The sequence below is a fragment of the Ambystoma mexicanum genome, chromosome 11 (assembly GCF_040938575.1).
Source record: "Ambystoma mexicanum isolate Mex_15411 chromosome 11, UKY_AmexF1_1, whole genome shotgun sequence".
NCBI lineage: Eukaryota > Metazoa > Chordata > Amphibia > Caudata > Ambystomatidae > Ambystoma > Ambystoma mexicanum.
Window position 1 is genome coordinate 1,335,126,330 of NC_090934.1, and position 18,601 is coordinate 1,335,144,930.

At 42.0% G+C, this 18,601-nt stretch overlaps 1 protein-coding gene across 2 annotated transcripts in view; it reads right to left on the bottom strand.

Moving 5' to 3' along the window:
* The window catches only part of WDR72 (WD repeat domain 72), a 933,775-nt gene that overhangs the window by 475,549 nt on the left and 439,625 nt on the right, over positions 1 to 18,601 (bottom strand). For both annotated transcript variants that reach the window (XM_069624855.1, XM_069624854.1), the window contains exon 13: positions 15,363 to 15,546. In XM_069624855.1, the coding sequence (XP_069480956.1) occupies positions 15,363 to 15,546 (184 nt within the window). The remainder of the gene's footprint in view (positions 1 to 15,362; positions 15,547 to 18,601) is intronic.

Below are 18,601 nucleotides of genomic sequence, written 5' to 3' on the forward strand. Positions count from 1 at the left end.
AGACCTTTGGCTCTCCAGATGTTTTGGACGACCACTATCATGATCCCTTGCCATTGAATGTGCTGGCTAGGGCTGATGTTAATGTTTAATGTTAAAGGGCACTTGTACCGTGCACTATCACCCTCAGAATGGTCCCCTGACGCTCTGGCAGATCTGAAAGGAGAGTGTGGAGGGGTTTAGTAGGGTATAGCAGGAATAGGTAGAGTGAAAGTTGTGATGTCCTGTTGACAGCTTCAGTTTGGGTTGCACTGTTTGCTGAGCTTTGGTGTGATTTTCGAGTCAGTACAATTCCCATATGCTGCTGTGCAGGGCAATGTGTTGTTTGTTTTGTTGTTGCAGTGTGGTGAAGTTCGTGCGGACTGCTGTGCAGAGATGTGGCTGTGTGTGTTTGTGTTAGAGAGTGTTGGTGGAAATTGAGGTTGTAGTGTTTGGTTATTGGGGATGTTTCTTACTTTGTTGCTTATCATCTCTGTCCGTCCTGTGTGTTGGATATTATGTGGCAGTTTAATCGACAGGCACTGCCTATGGTGGTGCCTTTCCTCTGTAGCTTCCTTGTGGTTTGTGGGCATGAGAGGTTGTGACAGCCTGCCCCACCCCCTGGCTACAGATGATTAAGTTAGTGGATTTGGGTGCCTCCATGGGTTTCTTCTGTGGGATCCCTCCCTACCAGTGGTTGGTGCCCTGAGGCCTCTTGGGTTGCCAGTATTGGTTGATGCTCCCCCGTCTGTGCCTGGGAGGTTCTATGTTCATTTATCCCCAGATTGATTTTTACAGAGTTTTTTTGCTGACATTTTTACACCAAAAAAACTCATTGAATTTCTTTGTTTCATTTGAGGGGGATTGCCCCCCAAACCTCCCCTTCCTTTTATGTATTTTCTATCCTCCCAACACCCCTAACCCTCATATGCCCTTACCCCCCCATATTTTTGTGATTCATTTTTTCAGCTGAAATTCAAAAATCTCAGCAAAAGAAAACAGGCGATGAATGAATGCTGTACCGTCTGGAAGTCCTGTTTCGAGGGTATTGATTGGAGTGGGCTTTTGTAGGGAGAAGTTCTTTCTTCGGCTTTCTCCATGCCTTGTTTTTTCAATGTAAGTCTGTTGGTGTGAGCTCTGTTTTCAGCTGAGTCTTTGTTTGTCCTAGTCGTTCCCTTCTGATTCTGATGTGAAGAGCCAAGTTTTCAGTAGTTTTCTGAATTTCAGGTGATCCTTTGTATTGTGTATGTGTTTAGGGAAGCAATTCCACGTTTTAGCTGCTGGGCGGAAAATTGACAACCCTCCAATTGTTCTTTTATTGTATGGTTTTGATTTTAGGCGAATGTCGTTGCTTGATACGAGTGGTCTTTCTGGAAGGTAGATGCTTATTTTCTTTTGTAGGAATTCTGCTCCTTGCCTGTGGATTGCTCTGTGTGTTATCCACATTGTTTTGAACCTTATTTGTTATTTGATGGGTAGCCAATTTAGCATTTATAGATCTGGGTTGATGCGTTTCCTTCATGGTAGTCTGAGCAGGAGTCTGGCCGCTGTGTTTTGGATGCATTGTAGTTTTTGTAGTAGGTGTTTCGGCATTCCAAGGTATAGGCTGTTGGTGTAGTCTATTCTGGACTGGATGAGGGAGATTATAGTGAGTGGTTTATGGGTGAAGGAAAGGAATAGTAGGATCCCTTTTACTGTGTGCAGGTGGAAGAAACATTTCTTGATTATTGCATTAGTTTGTTGTCCATCAGGACTCCAAGCTTTATTACGGTTGTCAACGGTATCTCTGCTGTTCCTAGTTCTGTCAGCCATGGGATGTAGTGGTTGTTTTCCCCGTTTTGGGCTATAAACATTAATCCTGTTTTGCCTGTGTTGAGTTTGAGACCGTTTGTGTTCATCCGACTGTAGAGTTCTCGTAGACAGTCTTCCAGTGTTGTGTTTTCTTCATGTGTGTCCTGTATTTTGTAGATGATTAGTATGTCATCGGCGTAGTTGTAGCATGTGAAGCTGTGTCTTGATTTGTGTAGTCAGATAGATGCCGAAGAGCAACAGAGATAAGAATGATCCTTGTGGTACTCCAGAGGTGGTTTCCCTTAGAGTGGACATGAAAGGTTTCATCCAGATGGTTTCTTTTCTCTCTGCTATGAATGATTTGATCCAGAGTAGTGCTAGGCTGGTAATTCCTTTTTCTTCCAGTCTCTTGATGAGGATGTCATGGTTGACTGTGTTGAATGCTGAAGAGAGGTGCAGAAGTTATCAGAGCTGAGGTTGTGTCAGAGTCTGCATTTGTCTTTAGATCATCCCAGATTGAGAGGAGTGTGCTTCCATTGCTCTCGTAGGTTAGAAGCCGACTTGTGCCTGGTCCAACAGTTGGTGTTTTTCTATGTGTTATTGTGTTATTCCATAGATGTAGGTTTCAAGTAGTTTTGCTGGATAGGGGGTGTTTCAGATGGGTCTGTAGTTGGAGAGGTCCTCCACGTTGCCTGCTGTGTCCTTGAGGAGTGGTTTGATGTATGCCGATTTCAAAGATCACCTTAGTTTCCCTGTTTAGAATAATAAATTGAAGAGGTTTCTTTAGTATTCCAGAGGTGTGCCTTGTGTGAGGATTGATTTGTATATGTGCGTAGGGTAGGGGTCCATGGGGAAGCCTGCTTTGTTGCTATTTCTTAACAGCTTGATGAATGTCTCTGCTGATATTTGGGGGAAGCTTTGGAGTTTGTTCTGACAATCCTCAGTTGGGAGGGGGGGTTGTGTGTTTTGGTTGACCGGTCTGCTTTGTATGATTTGGTGGATGGCACTGATTTTTTTTAAGTGGTCAAAAAGGTTGTTGCATTGTTTCAGTGAGGGTACCAGTATGTTGTTGCAGCCAAGGGGGTTACTCATTTTGTTTATGATATTGAACAGTTCTTTTTGGGTGTTTGCAGCTTTGGTGATTTGGTTGTCATAGGACCTCATTACGAGTAGGGCGGTTAGGGAAACGGGCACCGTTAAGGAGACTGGTGGCGGTAATCCCTTACCGCCCTACTACAAGTTCCCTTAGCAGGTCCCTCCTTCAACGCCTGGTTTTACCAGATGTTATGGACGGGATCCGCTAAGGGACTTCAGAGCTAATAACGGTACCGCAAATTGCGGTACTGTTATTAGCTACTTCCCCATTCCCATTGAGCCCTATGGGGGTTCAATGGGAATGGGGAATGTTTTTTTCAGCGGGGACTTACCAGTCCCGCAAAGGTCGGACTACACCGGTAAGTCCCCATTGAACGAGACCGGTGCTGGTACCGTTATTGGAGACAGTCATGGCACAAATAGCGCTATGACAACCTCCAATCTCGGAATGAGGCCCATAGTATTTCTTTTTGGCCTTATAGATTTCCTTTTTGTATGAACAGATATGTTATTGAAATTGTGAGTTTTTTGCCTTGTCATATTTTTTCCTCCATTCTAGTTCCAGCTTCTTGCATTTCCTTTTCATGGCGATGAGGAGGGAAGTAAACCATTTTGCCGTTGCTCTCTTGCACGATGGGGTAAAATATTTTTCCTTGAAAATATTGTAGATTGTTCTGGTGACCATTTATGAAGTAGTTCTGTTTTTTTGTCGAGGTCAGCTTCGTTCGGGTTTGTGGTTTTGTCATTGCAAGTTGTTATACTAAGTTGCTAGCTTTGCTGGTCCTCCAGTTTCTTTTCATGATAGTTGGCAGTTTGTTGGGTTGTTTGGCTGTTTTCATTGGTAGCATGATCACGAATGGAATGATGAGGTGATCACTCGAGATAATTTGTATTGGTGGTGCCGTGGAGATGAGGTTTTTGTAGGCGTAGAATGTGTCGAGGGTGTGTCCCGCTGTGTGTGTTGATCCTTTGACTAACTGATGTGGTTCCATTGTCATTGTTTGATGAGAGTTGTACTCCAAAACATCTAGGCAGATAAAGGTTGCAGATACCTGCAATATGACGACCATATGTAGTGGACCTTAATAACATATACATGATTCCAGATGAATGGTGCATAGGCGTGTAATGTAGTCAAAACAAGCATTGAAAATAACACAGGTGGAAGACATTATCATCAATAAGCAAGTATTATTTTAACTTACTAAGTATTTTTTAAAAAAGGTTACAATTCATCTGGTCTGTAAACCAATATGTGTTGTTGAATTTAACCATTAATGCAATTGGTCCTGAAATATAAGTGTTTTACAATGGCGCAATCCCATTAAAAAACGCTTTGTAAATCAGGTGTTTAGTGTTTTTTTTTTGTCTCAAGAGCTCACGATTTTCGCAATATTTAATTCAAACATATGTTGCTAGATTCTGGGAAATACACGTTCACGTGATCAAACCGTGCCATTCTGTCGCCCTGCCGTATGCACACGTGCATCATACATTGCAAGTTACACGTTGTTCTCATGAACAGCGCTGCCACTGACCCCGTGACCCTTCCCCCTGCCCCCTCCAGATAAAACCATGTCACCATTTCTGCGTTTTGCACTAGCAACTAGGAAGTGTCTTGGGAATTCTGGCCATGGCGTCTCAGCCTCAGGCGCTGTGTGGATCCAGCCGGCAAGTGGCTGCGTCAAGACACTAAACTCGCTCGCACTGAACACGAAATGAAGCGCGGTGGCTCTGTTTGTGTGTGTGTTGTTCTGATGGGTGCCCAGTGCTCATAAAGATGCTTAATGAATGTACATGTGTCTACTTTCAGATTAGGGGCGTTCATCGCCAACTGAGCTTTGTGTCAAAGGGGCCTTGGCGCAAGAAATAACCAATTAAAGAAACAGCGAGCACTATGACCTTGGCCTTTACCCCTGAGCGTCTCCCCCTGCCCCCACAGGATTTATCAGCTAGGTCACACTCGCCCCTCTATCTCTAATTCTGACCAATGACCCGCAGAACGTAACGGAGGGGGGAATGGGGGGGGGGGGCAAGGAAGACAGCCCACTGATGGGAGGGTGTAAATCACGCAGATGCATTTGGAAAAATGGTTTGTAATGAAAATGCCTGCTTTTTTTCTGGACTTCTTGGATTCAATGTGAAATAAAATGGGGGTTTTATTATATATCACTGACTCCTCCTATGCACACATACTGGTGACAATTTCACAAACGTGTCCACGATATAAACCCAGACCTCAAATATCTCTGTTTTTATTGGCAGTTCAAATTGTTTGATTTGGCGAAGACTCTAGATATTGTTGCTGAAGAAACCTAATAAAAAAAATAGCTGCCCCAAAATAGAAGTCTTTATATGTAGCTCTAACACGCAAACGGGCAATATAGTATTATATTCCCATGACAAACCCCTGTCGTATGCAAGAGAAATCCTACATTTCAGTCCGCCACTGTTCATGTTATTGTCGCCAAGGTCAGGCTCTGTTAGACCACTCCGGTGGTGACGGGCACAGTATAAATATTATTTAACCTAACATAACACACCCATCTGTTTTGCAATGGCTTCCTGAACTTCATCATTCCAATTTCCAAATTCTTAGTAACATCGTTATTATTTTTTTGCACACACCCCGCCCCCTCCTCGCCCCCCAATGAAAATGGCGCTTTATGTCGCACTTCAAGCCAAACTCTCTAGTCTCAAAGCAAGGGACCAGGTACTGAGCGCATGCTGCTCAGCATTTGGTTTCTAAGACGCACATTTTGCCCCTCAGCTATCTTCCCAACCCTGACTGTGCATGAGCTCTAGTCCACATTAAGAGTATCCCCTCTCCCGCCTCACAAATGAATGGATGGTGGATGGGAGAGAGGCAGGATAAGATGCTGAAACAGGCTGAGGAGGGACTCTGACAGCTGAAAAGTGCTCTATTGCAATCTGTCAAAAATAAGTAGGAATCCCAATGCTGTGGAAAATGTACAAGGGATTTGAAACTCTGGGTTTCGAGTGGGCCGGGGGGGGGGGGTGAGGGGGCAGAGTCGGGGCTTAGCACCAGCAGGGTCCAAAAACTGCACTTCCGCCAGGGCTCTGCCATAGTTCCCCAACCTGATTTACCATGTGAAAAGTAAAAGTCAATGAAAATATCCAAATTGACGATATTGCACTTCTCCAGTAGATGTCAACATCACCCAAGTTTAGAATCACAATATCCGTTTCAGATATTGGGGGTTAACTTATTTGTTTTGCAATACTCTGAAGGAGAAATAGATTAAACATTGATTAATTTATGTAATATATTATATGGAAGTCTTGTCTTTACAATGATTCCTTGATGGCGACAGCTTTATGTCTATATACTGGATCAATTGCCCAATAAAACCTATGAATTAGTTTAGGCAATACCAGAAAAACTCATATGAAAACCGAATAAATATAAGAATACATCTCTTGTTTAGGCACACCAGTGTTCCAAAATAATGTTTGTATAAATATATATGTTTTACTAAAATTATTACAGACATATAATTACACCTACAAAGAATACAAGTCATTAAATTAAAACAATACATGTTGCACACACAGGCAATAACATATCCCAAATGGATGACAAAGTACAAGAGGGAAAAGGAAAAACATATTTAAACAATGCTCATCAAAATGTTACCTAGAACGAACACAAAACATAGCCTCTCTAAACAACATTTTAAGTAAATCTATTGCAATAAAGAAATCAATACACTCAAGTGTAAATAGGAAAATGTATGTGGGTCCATCCCATGCCATCAGCCAGCAGCAATTTGGTGAGAGCAGCACAGGTTAGAACTCATAGATCGTGTTCTACGTCCTTGTCTGATGATGTTATTTAGGTTAATCAGGTAGAAACATAGGGCCACACAATTTGAAAGTAGTTACCAAGGCCCTAGAATCTAACGTTATCGGCCCTGATTTACAAAGCTTTTTTCAATGGGATTGAGCCATTGTAAACAGCTTTTGGGAATCAGACAAGTGTGGAAAGTTCCTCTTGTCTAAAGTGGAAAAAAGACTGCAGCAAATAATCAATAACTATTTTCGAATTCTCTGACTCAAACAAGTGTGGTGCCAACATGGATCAAACATCACTGTTACCAATAATATCTGAAACAATCTTCTAGCATGCTAGAGAATCCTGCCATGTGTGTTAGCCAAGAATGGCATACAATGTTTCAAAGGATTTCCACACCTCTTTCCCATATGACATCCTCCCCAACACCAAGGAAGAGGCATGAACCACTTGCCTGTGGCAAAGCACTCTCTTGAACCTTCACCTGTCCAACGACAGCCAAATACTACACCTGCTCTTTTTTGGGCAGATGCAGTTAGATGTCACCTGACCCTAAATTAGTACCCAGAGCAGTCTACATGTATATAGGTCCAGTCTTATCTAGTGAAAAAATATATTTAAGAATCCCATTTAGGGTCTTGTTTGGGGTCTGTATCTGGAAAGGAGAAACGCATTTGGATAAGGCATTGCCAAAGTTGTGTGCCACGTTTGACTATTTGGAGCTGTTTCATGGACTATTTTGCGTGGAAAATGGGGACTTTGCGTGTCAATTTTTCAGCAAAATCCCCTTTGTCGATTCATTGAATCGGCTTAGCAGGATCTTTCCATGCACTGCGCGAAGTCGATCGCATTGTGTGGGACTGCTCGCAGAGCGTGGGGATGGGCCGTGTGAGGCTATTGCATGCCCACAACTCCACAAAACAAAGTGCATTCAATTATCTGACTATGCAACCTCATATTGGGGAAATGACCATGCCAAGCTCTCGATCTTACCACTACACAAAGGCAGGAGTACAGACAGTTGCGCATAGGAATCACTGCACAAAGGTATGATCGGATGTTCGATTAGGGGTTTCGATCGCACTTAGGGGTGCACGCAAGCAATGTAGCGGCGTGCAGGCAGGATTTACGGGGGTTCACACTCAGTTTGACCTGATAATTACTGAGCTATGGAAAATTGTACACATATTGTCAGGGTGCTGTTAACAGTTATGGGGGACCCCACGCAATATAGCCGGGGTGCTGGCTTGGTTGTGGGGGAACCCACACAGGAGTACCGGGGTGCATGAGGAACGCACACAGGTAACTAGCTATTAGTGGCTAGTTCTGCTTTGCAGGGGTGTGTTGTCAGGGCGTTCCAGCCGTGACTTGTGCATAGGGTTACTTTGCAGAGCGAGCACAAATACTCACGAACTTTGCGGGTTCTATGCACACTTTTCCATAATTCTGGCTCAAAGTATATTCATGGGGCAAAATGTAAAATCTGTGTTTATTTCGTGCATGTCATTTTTACCACATTTCCCCTCACTCTAACTGTTGCTCTTTAAGGTTGGCTGAATGTGACAATGAATGCACACGATAAAGGACACACAATTATACCGCATTGTACCTTCCTTTTATTGAAAGGGAACTGTGGTAAAGGCTGCATTAATTCCTTGCCAACATTTATGGCCAAATTTCGCTGACCTCATAAAGTTGAGTTTGTGGATGTTTTTCTCAGGTTCCAGCTGCACACACAGGCTGCCTGAGGGTGCCAAGAGCAATAAAAAGGTGGTGGGATAGAGAGCGGGCACAGCATAATGAATGAGGGATACTCGTGGCTCGTAGGGGCAAGAGTGGTATGTAGCAAATATCAATAACATTTAGTTTGCTGTCAGCAAGAGTCAGTTATTCATAGTTACAAGGAGGCGGCCCCTTTAAATCTTGCTTCTGAGGCCTCTGTGAGATGACAAGAGCGTGATTTGTGACCACTTGTGCAAAACTGTAGAGTCTTGTTCGTGTCTCTGCTTCAGGCAGAGGTGCCCGAAGCCTCCACACCTCCGGGTCATGACATGTATCATGACATGTATCGGTCTAGCCACCCTAGCATTCGAGTGTGGAAGCAGCTTGACTGATCTGACCTGTAGCTCTGGACCTTGGGTTGTGGGATGGGCCTGTGCTGGTGAGTTAGCCGCTTGTGGTACATTTGGCCACATGACCAATAGCCTTTATAGGTCAATAGTAGACTCTTAGAGTGACTATGTTACAGGGAGAGCCTGCCTCCGTGGCAAACTCATTGGGCCTCATTACCCGGACGGCGGTAAGGGTTAACGGTCACCGTTAATGGTACCGGTTACCGTTAACCCTGACCGCCTTAATACGAGGTCCCTTTGCGGGTTGGAGACTTTAACGCCTGCTTTTTGCAGGCGTTGAAAACCAACCCGCAAAGGGACCAGGGAGCTAATTACGGTACCGCAATTTGCGGTGCCGTAATTAGCACCTTCCCCATTCCCATTATGCCCTATGGGGCAAAAATTAGAATGGGGAAGGGCAATGGGGGAAGGGGGAATTACTGCCTCACCAACCTTAGAATAGGGCGGTAATTCCCCTTTCCTCCAAGGCAGTGCCGGTATTTTACCGGCATGGACCAAGGTGCTAATAGCACCTTGGTCCACCGCCGTCTGTGTAATGAGGCCCATTGACATGATACTACTTGTTCTAGGACCGAAACAATAAAAAAAGAGAGTGCTATGCTAGTGGTCGCCTGTACAGTATAAGTCATACAGCAACTTTAATAGCTGTGCAAAATAATCTGTTGTCCCGCCCATCAACACGTGTCATGCCCATTGAGTGATTTTCCAAGACTGCATGTTTTATGTGAACTTTTCCAGTTTTTACTCTTCAGTTTTTACACCTCCATGATGCCTGGGGCACTGAATATGGCAGTTGCAATAATGCGTTTGTTACTCCTTCATTGCATAGGATGATGAGACAAACTATTTTATTGCACAGCAATGAACGTAACCGGATGCATACACTTGATTAAACAAATGTTTGCCCCATTCCTCAGTAGCCAGTCCTATCTTTTGCAGGGTATAAAAATGATCTAGTTCCAGCTCTGTCCCTTTTCCGCAAGAAAATAAATCTTATCCCTCTTGAAATGGTTTTACACCATTTCTAGGAGCACGAACTTGTGTATATACATTGACCCACAGCAAGGCTCTTTCAAAGGATGCGTCTTTGTTTAACGAATACCATTAAGATGCCCCTTTGTGGAGTGACAGTCTATTAAACCTTCAGACAATGATTTCTCTTTTCCATGCGAATCAGCAAACCACTGGGTTGATTACCTGGGCTCCCACACTTTACTGTCACATATTTCACGTGTCCTTTGCCTGACTGCACATTTGTGAGCTTTGCAATTAATTATCTTCCATTATTAGCGATCATCAATTACCTCAGAAAGTTGCTAAGATGGCGTCTCTGCTGAAGGAGGCAGAATGCAGAGATGGCATCTGAAATTGGGAGGTCGGTACATTTGTATAGAGGATAATGATCAATGTAGATCCTTTTGTTTTATGTGGGGCTAATCACTGGCATGCCAGTCTATAACATGCAGCAGTGTGTGTGCTTTGCATACTGCTTAAACTATGTCACAGCTCCTAGGGTACTAAAACTTCCAATACTCTTATACTTTGATGTTAAATGCATTGGTCCCCGGTGTTTCTTCGCCTTGGGAGGATAGCTTAGGGGCAACGTGCTTGCCTTAGAAGCAAGACGACACGCAGCAACACAGGTTTGAACCCTGGATCCGAGCTTAGAAACCTCTGGGTATTAAGCGTGTTTAAATAACCTATCATATCATAACATTATAAACCTTTCCAACATTAATGTAAGTAAGGCTGACTTTGCCAATTCCATATTTCTCGTCCTTAAGAACATTCGGATTCCAAAATCAATGGAACACGAAAGCCTTCAGTCTAAGGATAATGGCAAAGTTAAAACATCAGGTGTTTGCAAGCACTGTTTTACCCACTGCCTGGAAGAATTACTGCATGTTGTATTTCATATGAATTATGAGAATTATTAGAAATATTCAGAATTTACCTTCAATTCCAAAAGAGGTGTGGGTAAATATTGTATAAAATCCCTTTAATTTCTTAAAATAGTTTTCCTGTACTTATGGGAAGACAAGCACTTCACTCCAATATGGTGAAATACGTTTTTTAATATGACAAAAAGTGGTCACCGGTGATGCCAGATCTCTAATCCCCTTTTCCATGCAATGCCATGTAATGCACCACCAGTGCATGTGATCCATTTATATTTCGAAAATGAGGGTAGAACTAGACAAAGAAATAGTTAGAAAACGAGCATTGGCAAAGCCAACATTTTTTGGCTTTTGTGTAGGCATGGGCTAGGCATTTACCAGGCACTGCCATAATGGTACCACCTGGCCAGAAGATGCCAATAGTTGAAAATGCTGTGGTTACCTGGGGTAATGATAGCAGTGCCTGGCATGCCTTTCTAATGACTACCCACAAGCCAAAAACTAAAGTTGTTGTTAATGCTTGTTCTTAATCGTACTTTACTGCAATACATGGATATAAATCAAGTGGCTGATGGCGCACCAGGTTAAGACGGTTTTATTACACCAGTTTCACATGTACAGCCATTAAGGCACTAATTCTCAGAAGACTACTTAGAAGTAATTCTATCAGGCCAAGTTTGATTTTCCTGCACTATAGATGCAGCTCAAAGAGATCCCAGGAGGATGTGGTACGGATGGAGAAGGGCAGGTAGAGGGTGGGAATGACCATGGCATGGGAAGTCAATAACCAAACAACACCCATAATCTGTGTGTTCCTTGTAACATGTCATCTCCCTCCTCAATGAACTTCAACTAACATGTTTTGGCTTATGGGCGATACTTAATCATAACCTAATGGGCAAAACCAAAAAGGATCTGGATTTTCAGAATGCTACATGCATTGTTTCTCAAAAGATGTATGTTAACGCTTAAGTGATGGATTTTCTTTTCAATGAGGCAGGTTCTTAGAATAAGCGCATGTGGTAATGAAAATTACTGCATTCCACAACTCGATTGAGAGACACAGTGGGGGGGTCATCACGAGTTTGGAAGTAGCCATGGCACTATTAGCGCAATGGCTGCCTGCAAACCCGGGTCCGGTCTCATTGAATGGGGACTTCCCGGGACATTCCGACCTGTGTGGACCCAGTAAATCCCCATTCAGTGAACCATTCCCCATTTGAGCCCCTATAGGGCTCAACGGGAATGGGGATGGCGCTAATAACGGGCCCGCAATTAGCTCCAAGGTCCCTTAACGGGTCCCACAAAGAACAGCTGTCAGACCAGCCGTTCCTGCTGGGACCCGCTAAGGGACCTCGGAATAGGGCGGTAAGGGTTTACCGGCACCAGCATCCTTATCGGTGCCCGTAAACCCTTACCGCCCAACTCGGAATGACCCAGTGACTTTGCTGCCGTCAAATCTTCTTGGTCCCTTTCGGTAATGCCATACCAAAATCCAATACACATGTTGGCAGGCAATATCTGACCAACAAACATAACCTGGTGACCCCCAACATATTTGCTTTCCAGAATGGTTGAAATTGCTTTTCCAATCTCCAAAATTCAAATGTTTCAATAGCAACTCAAATATCTGTGACAAGCTCAAATCTGAACTAGAATTCAGTCTATTTTTGCTAATGTTTGGGGAATATTGCCCTCGTGCAGGGCATTGCCTCTAGCCCCTTGCCTTTCGGAAATCCTTGATGCAAGCGTTGCAACATGTTTGTGTGGCATGCTCAGAATATAAAAACAAATATACTGTAATTAATGTCTCTTTTACAAAATGCTCATAATATTCTTAAGTGGCTTTTTCTATGGGGTTTCATGATTTCCTTACTGCTGTTGCAAGTGGCTCCCATAGCAGAGTGTGGCTTCACACACTGACGTGCTGAGGTTCTTTCCTGAGAAGCCTTGGAAGCCCAGGCACCTTGGTTGGAGCCCTATGCTGCGTGTCTGGTTAGGGCTGTACTGGTTAGGAGAAGATCTTGGTGAGTCCTGGAGGGTCTTCATGTGAGTCCTTCTGCTTAGCAGCATCCTGTAACCACTTGCTTCACTATGGATTGGACTTGATTGACTCCTGAGGAATTGCAAGCACAATCGGATCATCAAGCAGAGCTCAAGGGTTGTCCCCCTGCTCGCTCCCAACTGAAGATGGTAGCCAGGGACTACTTCTCTGGTGTGCTACTGCTGTGGGGTGGAGGATTTTGGGGCCAGAATTGTATTAATCTAAAATATGTTATTACTATTATATGGAATATGTAGCATTCAATCCTTACCTATTATTCGATCTATAGCAGCCAGACCCTGACCGCCGGTTTGATCCGCTTGATTTTTGTTGTGACATTTGTTATTGCCTGGCCTTGTTGGCTTTGTTGGGCTGGGGTTGGAATGGGCCATGTTATGGTTTTGTCTTCTATGCTCATATGAAATAGACCAACCCCCCATTATTTCAATACCCCAAAGGTCTACATTTGCCCTTGACCATTGCCCATTCTCCCAGGTCTGGGGGCTTGACCATCTTGAAATGCCCCAGATGGTGAGATTAAGATTGTAAGTGGGGTTTGGTGGCTAAAGATGATCACATTTCCTAGCAACTAGTTGTTTCTGCTCTTCATCACATAACTCTATAACTGGCTGGTAGAATAGTTTTCTTGCATCAACTTAGTAAAATCATTTCTCAAGCCTATATACTCTTCACCAAGATGGTCCTGTTTTGGACCTTGCTCTAACTAAACAATATCACTATTTAGCTGATTATTTATATCTAGCTTACACCAAGGAATATATTAGAGAGTTGTCCCCACTTAAGGCTCATTGCCCAGATGCTGTCCTCTGTGATCATTTTAAATCAAATATTGATGTTTGGGCTCCTTTGTTGGCCAATGTCTTTTGGGTGGTATTGATAACTAGAGTAATCCCTCCAACTTGGTTACTCTCTTCAATTGCCTTCAGCTTTTAACAAGGTGAACATGTCACCTCTATGGATCACTTCGTTGTCTCAAGGCATTGATGAAGATATTCTCAGTTTATTGATCCAACTTCATACTGGAACTGAGACATTTATCACATATGTGAACTTGGGAGATATAATATGAACATTCTATATAGTTTGGTTTGTTCAGCAAGGCTGTATTATCTCACTTACCCTTTTCAATTTATATCTAGACGTGCTTGATAAAACACTAGTGGCAATAACAGTTGATGTTCGTAAGGATGCTCAGAGATTTATACCATGGCTGGCCTATGTGGACGATGTTGTGTTTTATAGAATGCACTTGGCTTTCTTACAATCACTGCTGTAGGGAGATGGGAATTTGATGAACCACCTGAAAATGACAGTGAACATCCAAAAGTAAAAAATCATACTGTATCAGAGAACAAATTGCTCCTGGGTAAATTGTCAGCCCACATAGAAAATAAAGGATTTGGCATGAAACAAGCTTGTAGAGGTATTTTGGGTTTGCAAAAAATAAATGGGGGTGGTTGTTCTCTACTTCCAGCTATCAGGGCCCATGAAGAAAAGCACTGCAGTTATGCTCACTATGCCAGTGAAGTATGGGCCCTGAATTCAATTTCAGTATTGGATTTGTTCGAGCGTCTCTTCTTAAGGTCCATCCTGGGTGTGAGTATCATAAAATGCAGAACGGCTGTATTGGAAATACAGATAAACCCCCATTCCCTCAGAAGTTATATCTCACCCCAGATCTTTAAAAGCTAAGCATATGGCTAATGTGAGGGCCATTTTAAATCATGAGATTTTAGTGGATATGTTATTAATGGAAAAAGCGAGGTTTTCTAAGTGTCTCTCTGTTGTAAAACATATACTCTGATCATTAGGTTTTTAATAATTATTTACTGGTCATAGTTCAATTGTCTCTAACACTAAGGACTGTCTCACAATGTCTTATGCTGGGTAAATAAAATTGTGCATATCATGCCAATTCAAGACAAGTCACTGTTAGACGTTTGTGTCCACTTTGATATTTAAAGGTTGAGTTATTCACATACTTAGCATTGGTGTCACAACCATTACCTAGTAGGCATATCACCACATTTCATTATGTCAATTACCTTTCGATTCAGTTAAGGCAAAATAATTGTTACTTAAATAGTGCTACTTGGTAGTTTAATTGAAGCTCTGCATTTTATGATTTTATTGAATAAATTCCTTGCACCGGCTTGTCCCCTGTTATGATCAAAACATTTTTCTCAGTGTAGAGTAGCTCTCTTCTACCTAATTCAGCCAAAGGAGTTTGTTGTTTGTTGGTCTTTAGAGCATTATCTGGATTCTACCACGATGATCAGAAGGAAGCATTTTATTTATAACACGTATACCATGTATTTTGATAGTATGTTTTCATTTTTTATTATTCTATGACCAATTATCTTTGCTGACTATATATCAATGTATCTGGATTTGAATAATTACTATCTGTATTTTGCCTGTGATATTTGTTTTATTGAATTGCTTAACAAATGTATTTGAATAAAGAACGTTTGAATGATGGACTTACTGTTTAAAAAATAATAAGCTGAGTTTGTCAGGAAAGAATTGTATGCAAATAACAATAACGGTTAATGTTAACAATAGAAAACTAAGAAGAAAATTAAGTTTACCAGTTTCAATGTCCCAGATATACACTGAGTCATCTTCACACCCTACAATTAACAAGTCTTCAATAGGATGGTACTTAATTGTTCTCACAGGGAAGAGGTGCTTTCTTGCATGCATGAGGCACTTCCGGTCCGGGAGATGTAGGAGAGCCACAGAATGGTCGCTATATATACTGCAAATGCTTAACTATATAGGGAAAAGAAAGCAGCAACAGGTTAGTGATTCAATCAGTATTTACAATAAAATGTAATCTCAGTCACACAACTACATTTGCATAGTAAATGAATCCTTGTTTCAATCCTAAACACATGTTTTTACTGTAATTAGCTTGCTGTTGTCGCATTATGTTGGTATAGTAATAGCCCCGCCTCCGCTCTGACCCCTCCTAGCAGATGGAAACCAGTGAGATGTGTCTGAGCTTCACACTACTGCTATGGGTCACATTGATAGGTTGTTGTGTCTTTTCAGTTCGAGTTGTACTAGCCTGGTCTAACCAATGACAGCCCCCTCTATGATTTGAGGCTGATTTGGGATTGGTCAATAAGGATACTGGAGTTGTCAAGTTGGAAGTATAGTAGAATGTCAAACAGTGAATACACAGGGATTGCAAAAACATAGAATGTCAAACTGGTAGCAGATTGGGATTGCCAACCATGATTATGCTGAAATTCTGCAGGTAAGGTAGTTACTGGAACTGGGCAAAATAGGAGCATACTGCAATCTCAAATTAGGAGTTACTAGGGATTGTAAAATCAAGAGAATTCTTAAATCATGCCGACTGGCTCTTTATTTGAATTGTACAAAAAGATAAATTGGCATTGTGCAATGTTAAACTAGTTGTTCACTAGAATTGATTATAATGTGTTTATTAAAACTGGGACCCAATTGTGTTTTAAGATACGTGTAATTTTTATGTTTTATCATATCATCATGTCATGATGTCATATGATATGCCACGATAGGTCGTGCAATGATATATATCGGGTCTTGTGTTGTATAATATCATAATATGACATGTCAAGGCATTATACGTATAATGTCATGACCTATCATGGCATATCATGACATAAGATAACATGACATGAAATATCAAGACATGGCCTAGCATAACATATGCCATAGCATGATGTAACATAGCATGAGATGCAATATAATTTGAAATCCTGTTCCTCAATTAAATACAAACTTAATTTCGATCAGAAATGACTTAACACGGCACATTTACAGGTGGTGTAAGCATTCTCATAAATGGTGCCTGCACAATAGCACAAAGATTAGAACAAGTTGTAAGTTTGTTTATGAATATGTAAATGAAGTAGGACACGGACCAGGGACAAAACAAATAAAAAACACCTGACTTCACAGGGAAACATTAATTGTGGGGGGAAGAGCTGCAAACTTAAGAGGAGTATTTTGCAAATATACATTTATTTATTATGCAGCACTGAAGGGAGTGGTGCAGTCAGGTAAGAGAATGAGGGGCAGGCACCAGCATTGGCCAATAGGTGAAGTTTAAACCAAGTTTTCAAGAAATCCACAGTATGGATGGCTTTGATTATGATGGGCATTGGGTACCAAATGAGTAGGGAAAGTGGGGAGAAAGAGCAAATGTGGCAAAAAGGGGGTCAGGGACAGTGAAGGTGGGTGCAGAGGAAGAGTGGAAGGAATGAGATGGTGAGTAGACAGCAATGCAGTCAGCTGAGTACTGAGGAGAAAGAGCATTCATAGTTTTGTAGATTGTAGATGGAACTTAAAAAGGGAGAAGCTGTGTATGGAGACCCTTTCAGCATGGTGTCTGTAAATAGAAATGGGAGAGGATTTTGGTCGTTTTTAGAGCAGTGGTCTGCATCTTGTTGCTCTCCAGCTGTGTTAGACCATGACTTCCATTTTTCCTCACCATTAACTATCCTGTCTTGGGATGATGGGAGTGTTAGTTCAAAACATCTAGAGAGCTGAAGGTTGCAGACACCTACTGTAGAGAGGGCAGGCCAGAAAGCCACTGCCTTTGTCTACAGGGAGGAAGGAGAAAAGAAGACGGTCAAGGAATAGGCATTATCAGTACTTGAGTTTGCTGACACGATAGTGGAAATCAGAGATTTCACAGAGTGGTAAGAAATTGATACATTTTCTAAAGGTTGAGAAAGATAATATAAGGAGCAGAGATGGTGGTAGTGATGCATTTCTTGGTTAACGCAAGGATCGGAATGAGGCCCATTGTATTCAGTTATATAAATACATTTTTTGCAGCCTAATTGTAAACTGTAATTATAATGGTTATGAATGCCATATAAGGAGGCAAACAGGGAATGCAACTGCTATAAACAGACAAGTGACTAGTATGGAAACATGTTTTCCCCCGGGAAAATTCCTGGATTTCCTCACTGAACATGCTACAGAAAGAGCTTCTTTCACAATTAGTTAGTAGTTTTGTTCTACTTCCTTCAAGGCCCTAAAAGCAAAAGCTAAAATACTGTCAGCCTGATTGCCTGCTTGCATCAGCACAGCACTGAATCCAGTGCCACTGGAATCAGTCATGACGTAGCTGTCCTTATCTATGTCAAATGATGAGCGAATGGGTGCATTGACAATGGCCTGTTTTATAACATTGAACTCAGATTCACGTTCACTGTTCCAGTTAAAAGTTTGCCCTTTTTTGGATATTTTTTTTATGTTTCTGCATTTGTCAGAACAATTCCTCACAAACCTTCAATAGTATGGAACAAGTCCTAAAAATGCAATACCTCCTGTTTGTTCCTGGGTGGTATGGATTGAACAATGGATGAAAAAAGGCCCTCTGTAGTGAGATACCTTTATCAGTTAAGCAGTGTCACAAGTAGGCAATATGTGAGGTCATAAAAAAACATTTAGACTTCTGCAGGGTGAGTCCTGCATTACCCAGTCTAAGAAGAACAGTGTTTAATTGGTCATCATGATCTTTGGTAGATGCTCCCATGACCAGACTATCATCCTGATAATAAAATACACCAGGGATATCTCCAACAACTTCTTTCATCATTCCTTCAAATAATGTTGCTGCAGATATAAGCCCAAATGGCATTCTCTTAAAGTAAAAATGACCATCTTGAGTAATACAAGTGGTAAGGTTCTGTGTCTGGGTGCAACTTGATTTGGTTGTACGCTGATGCTAGGTCAAGGGTAGAAAACACTTTGGCACCTGCAGTAAGGCTAACTAATTCCCCTATGTTTGGAAGGGAAAACTATCAATCACAACACATTTATT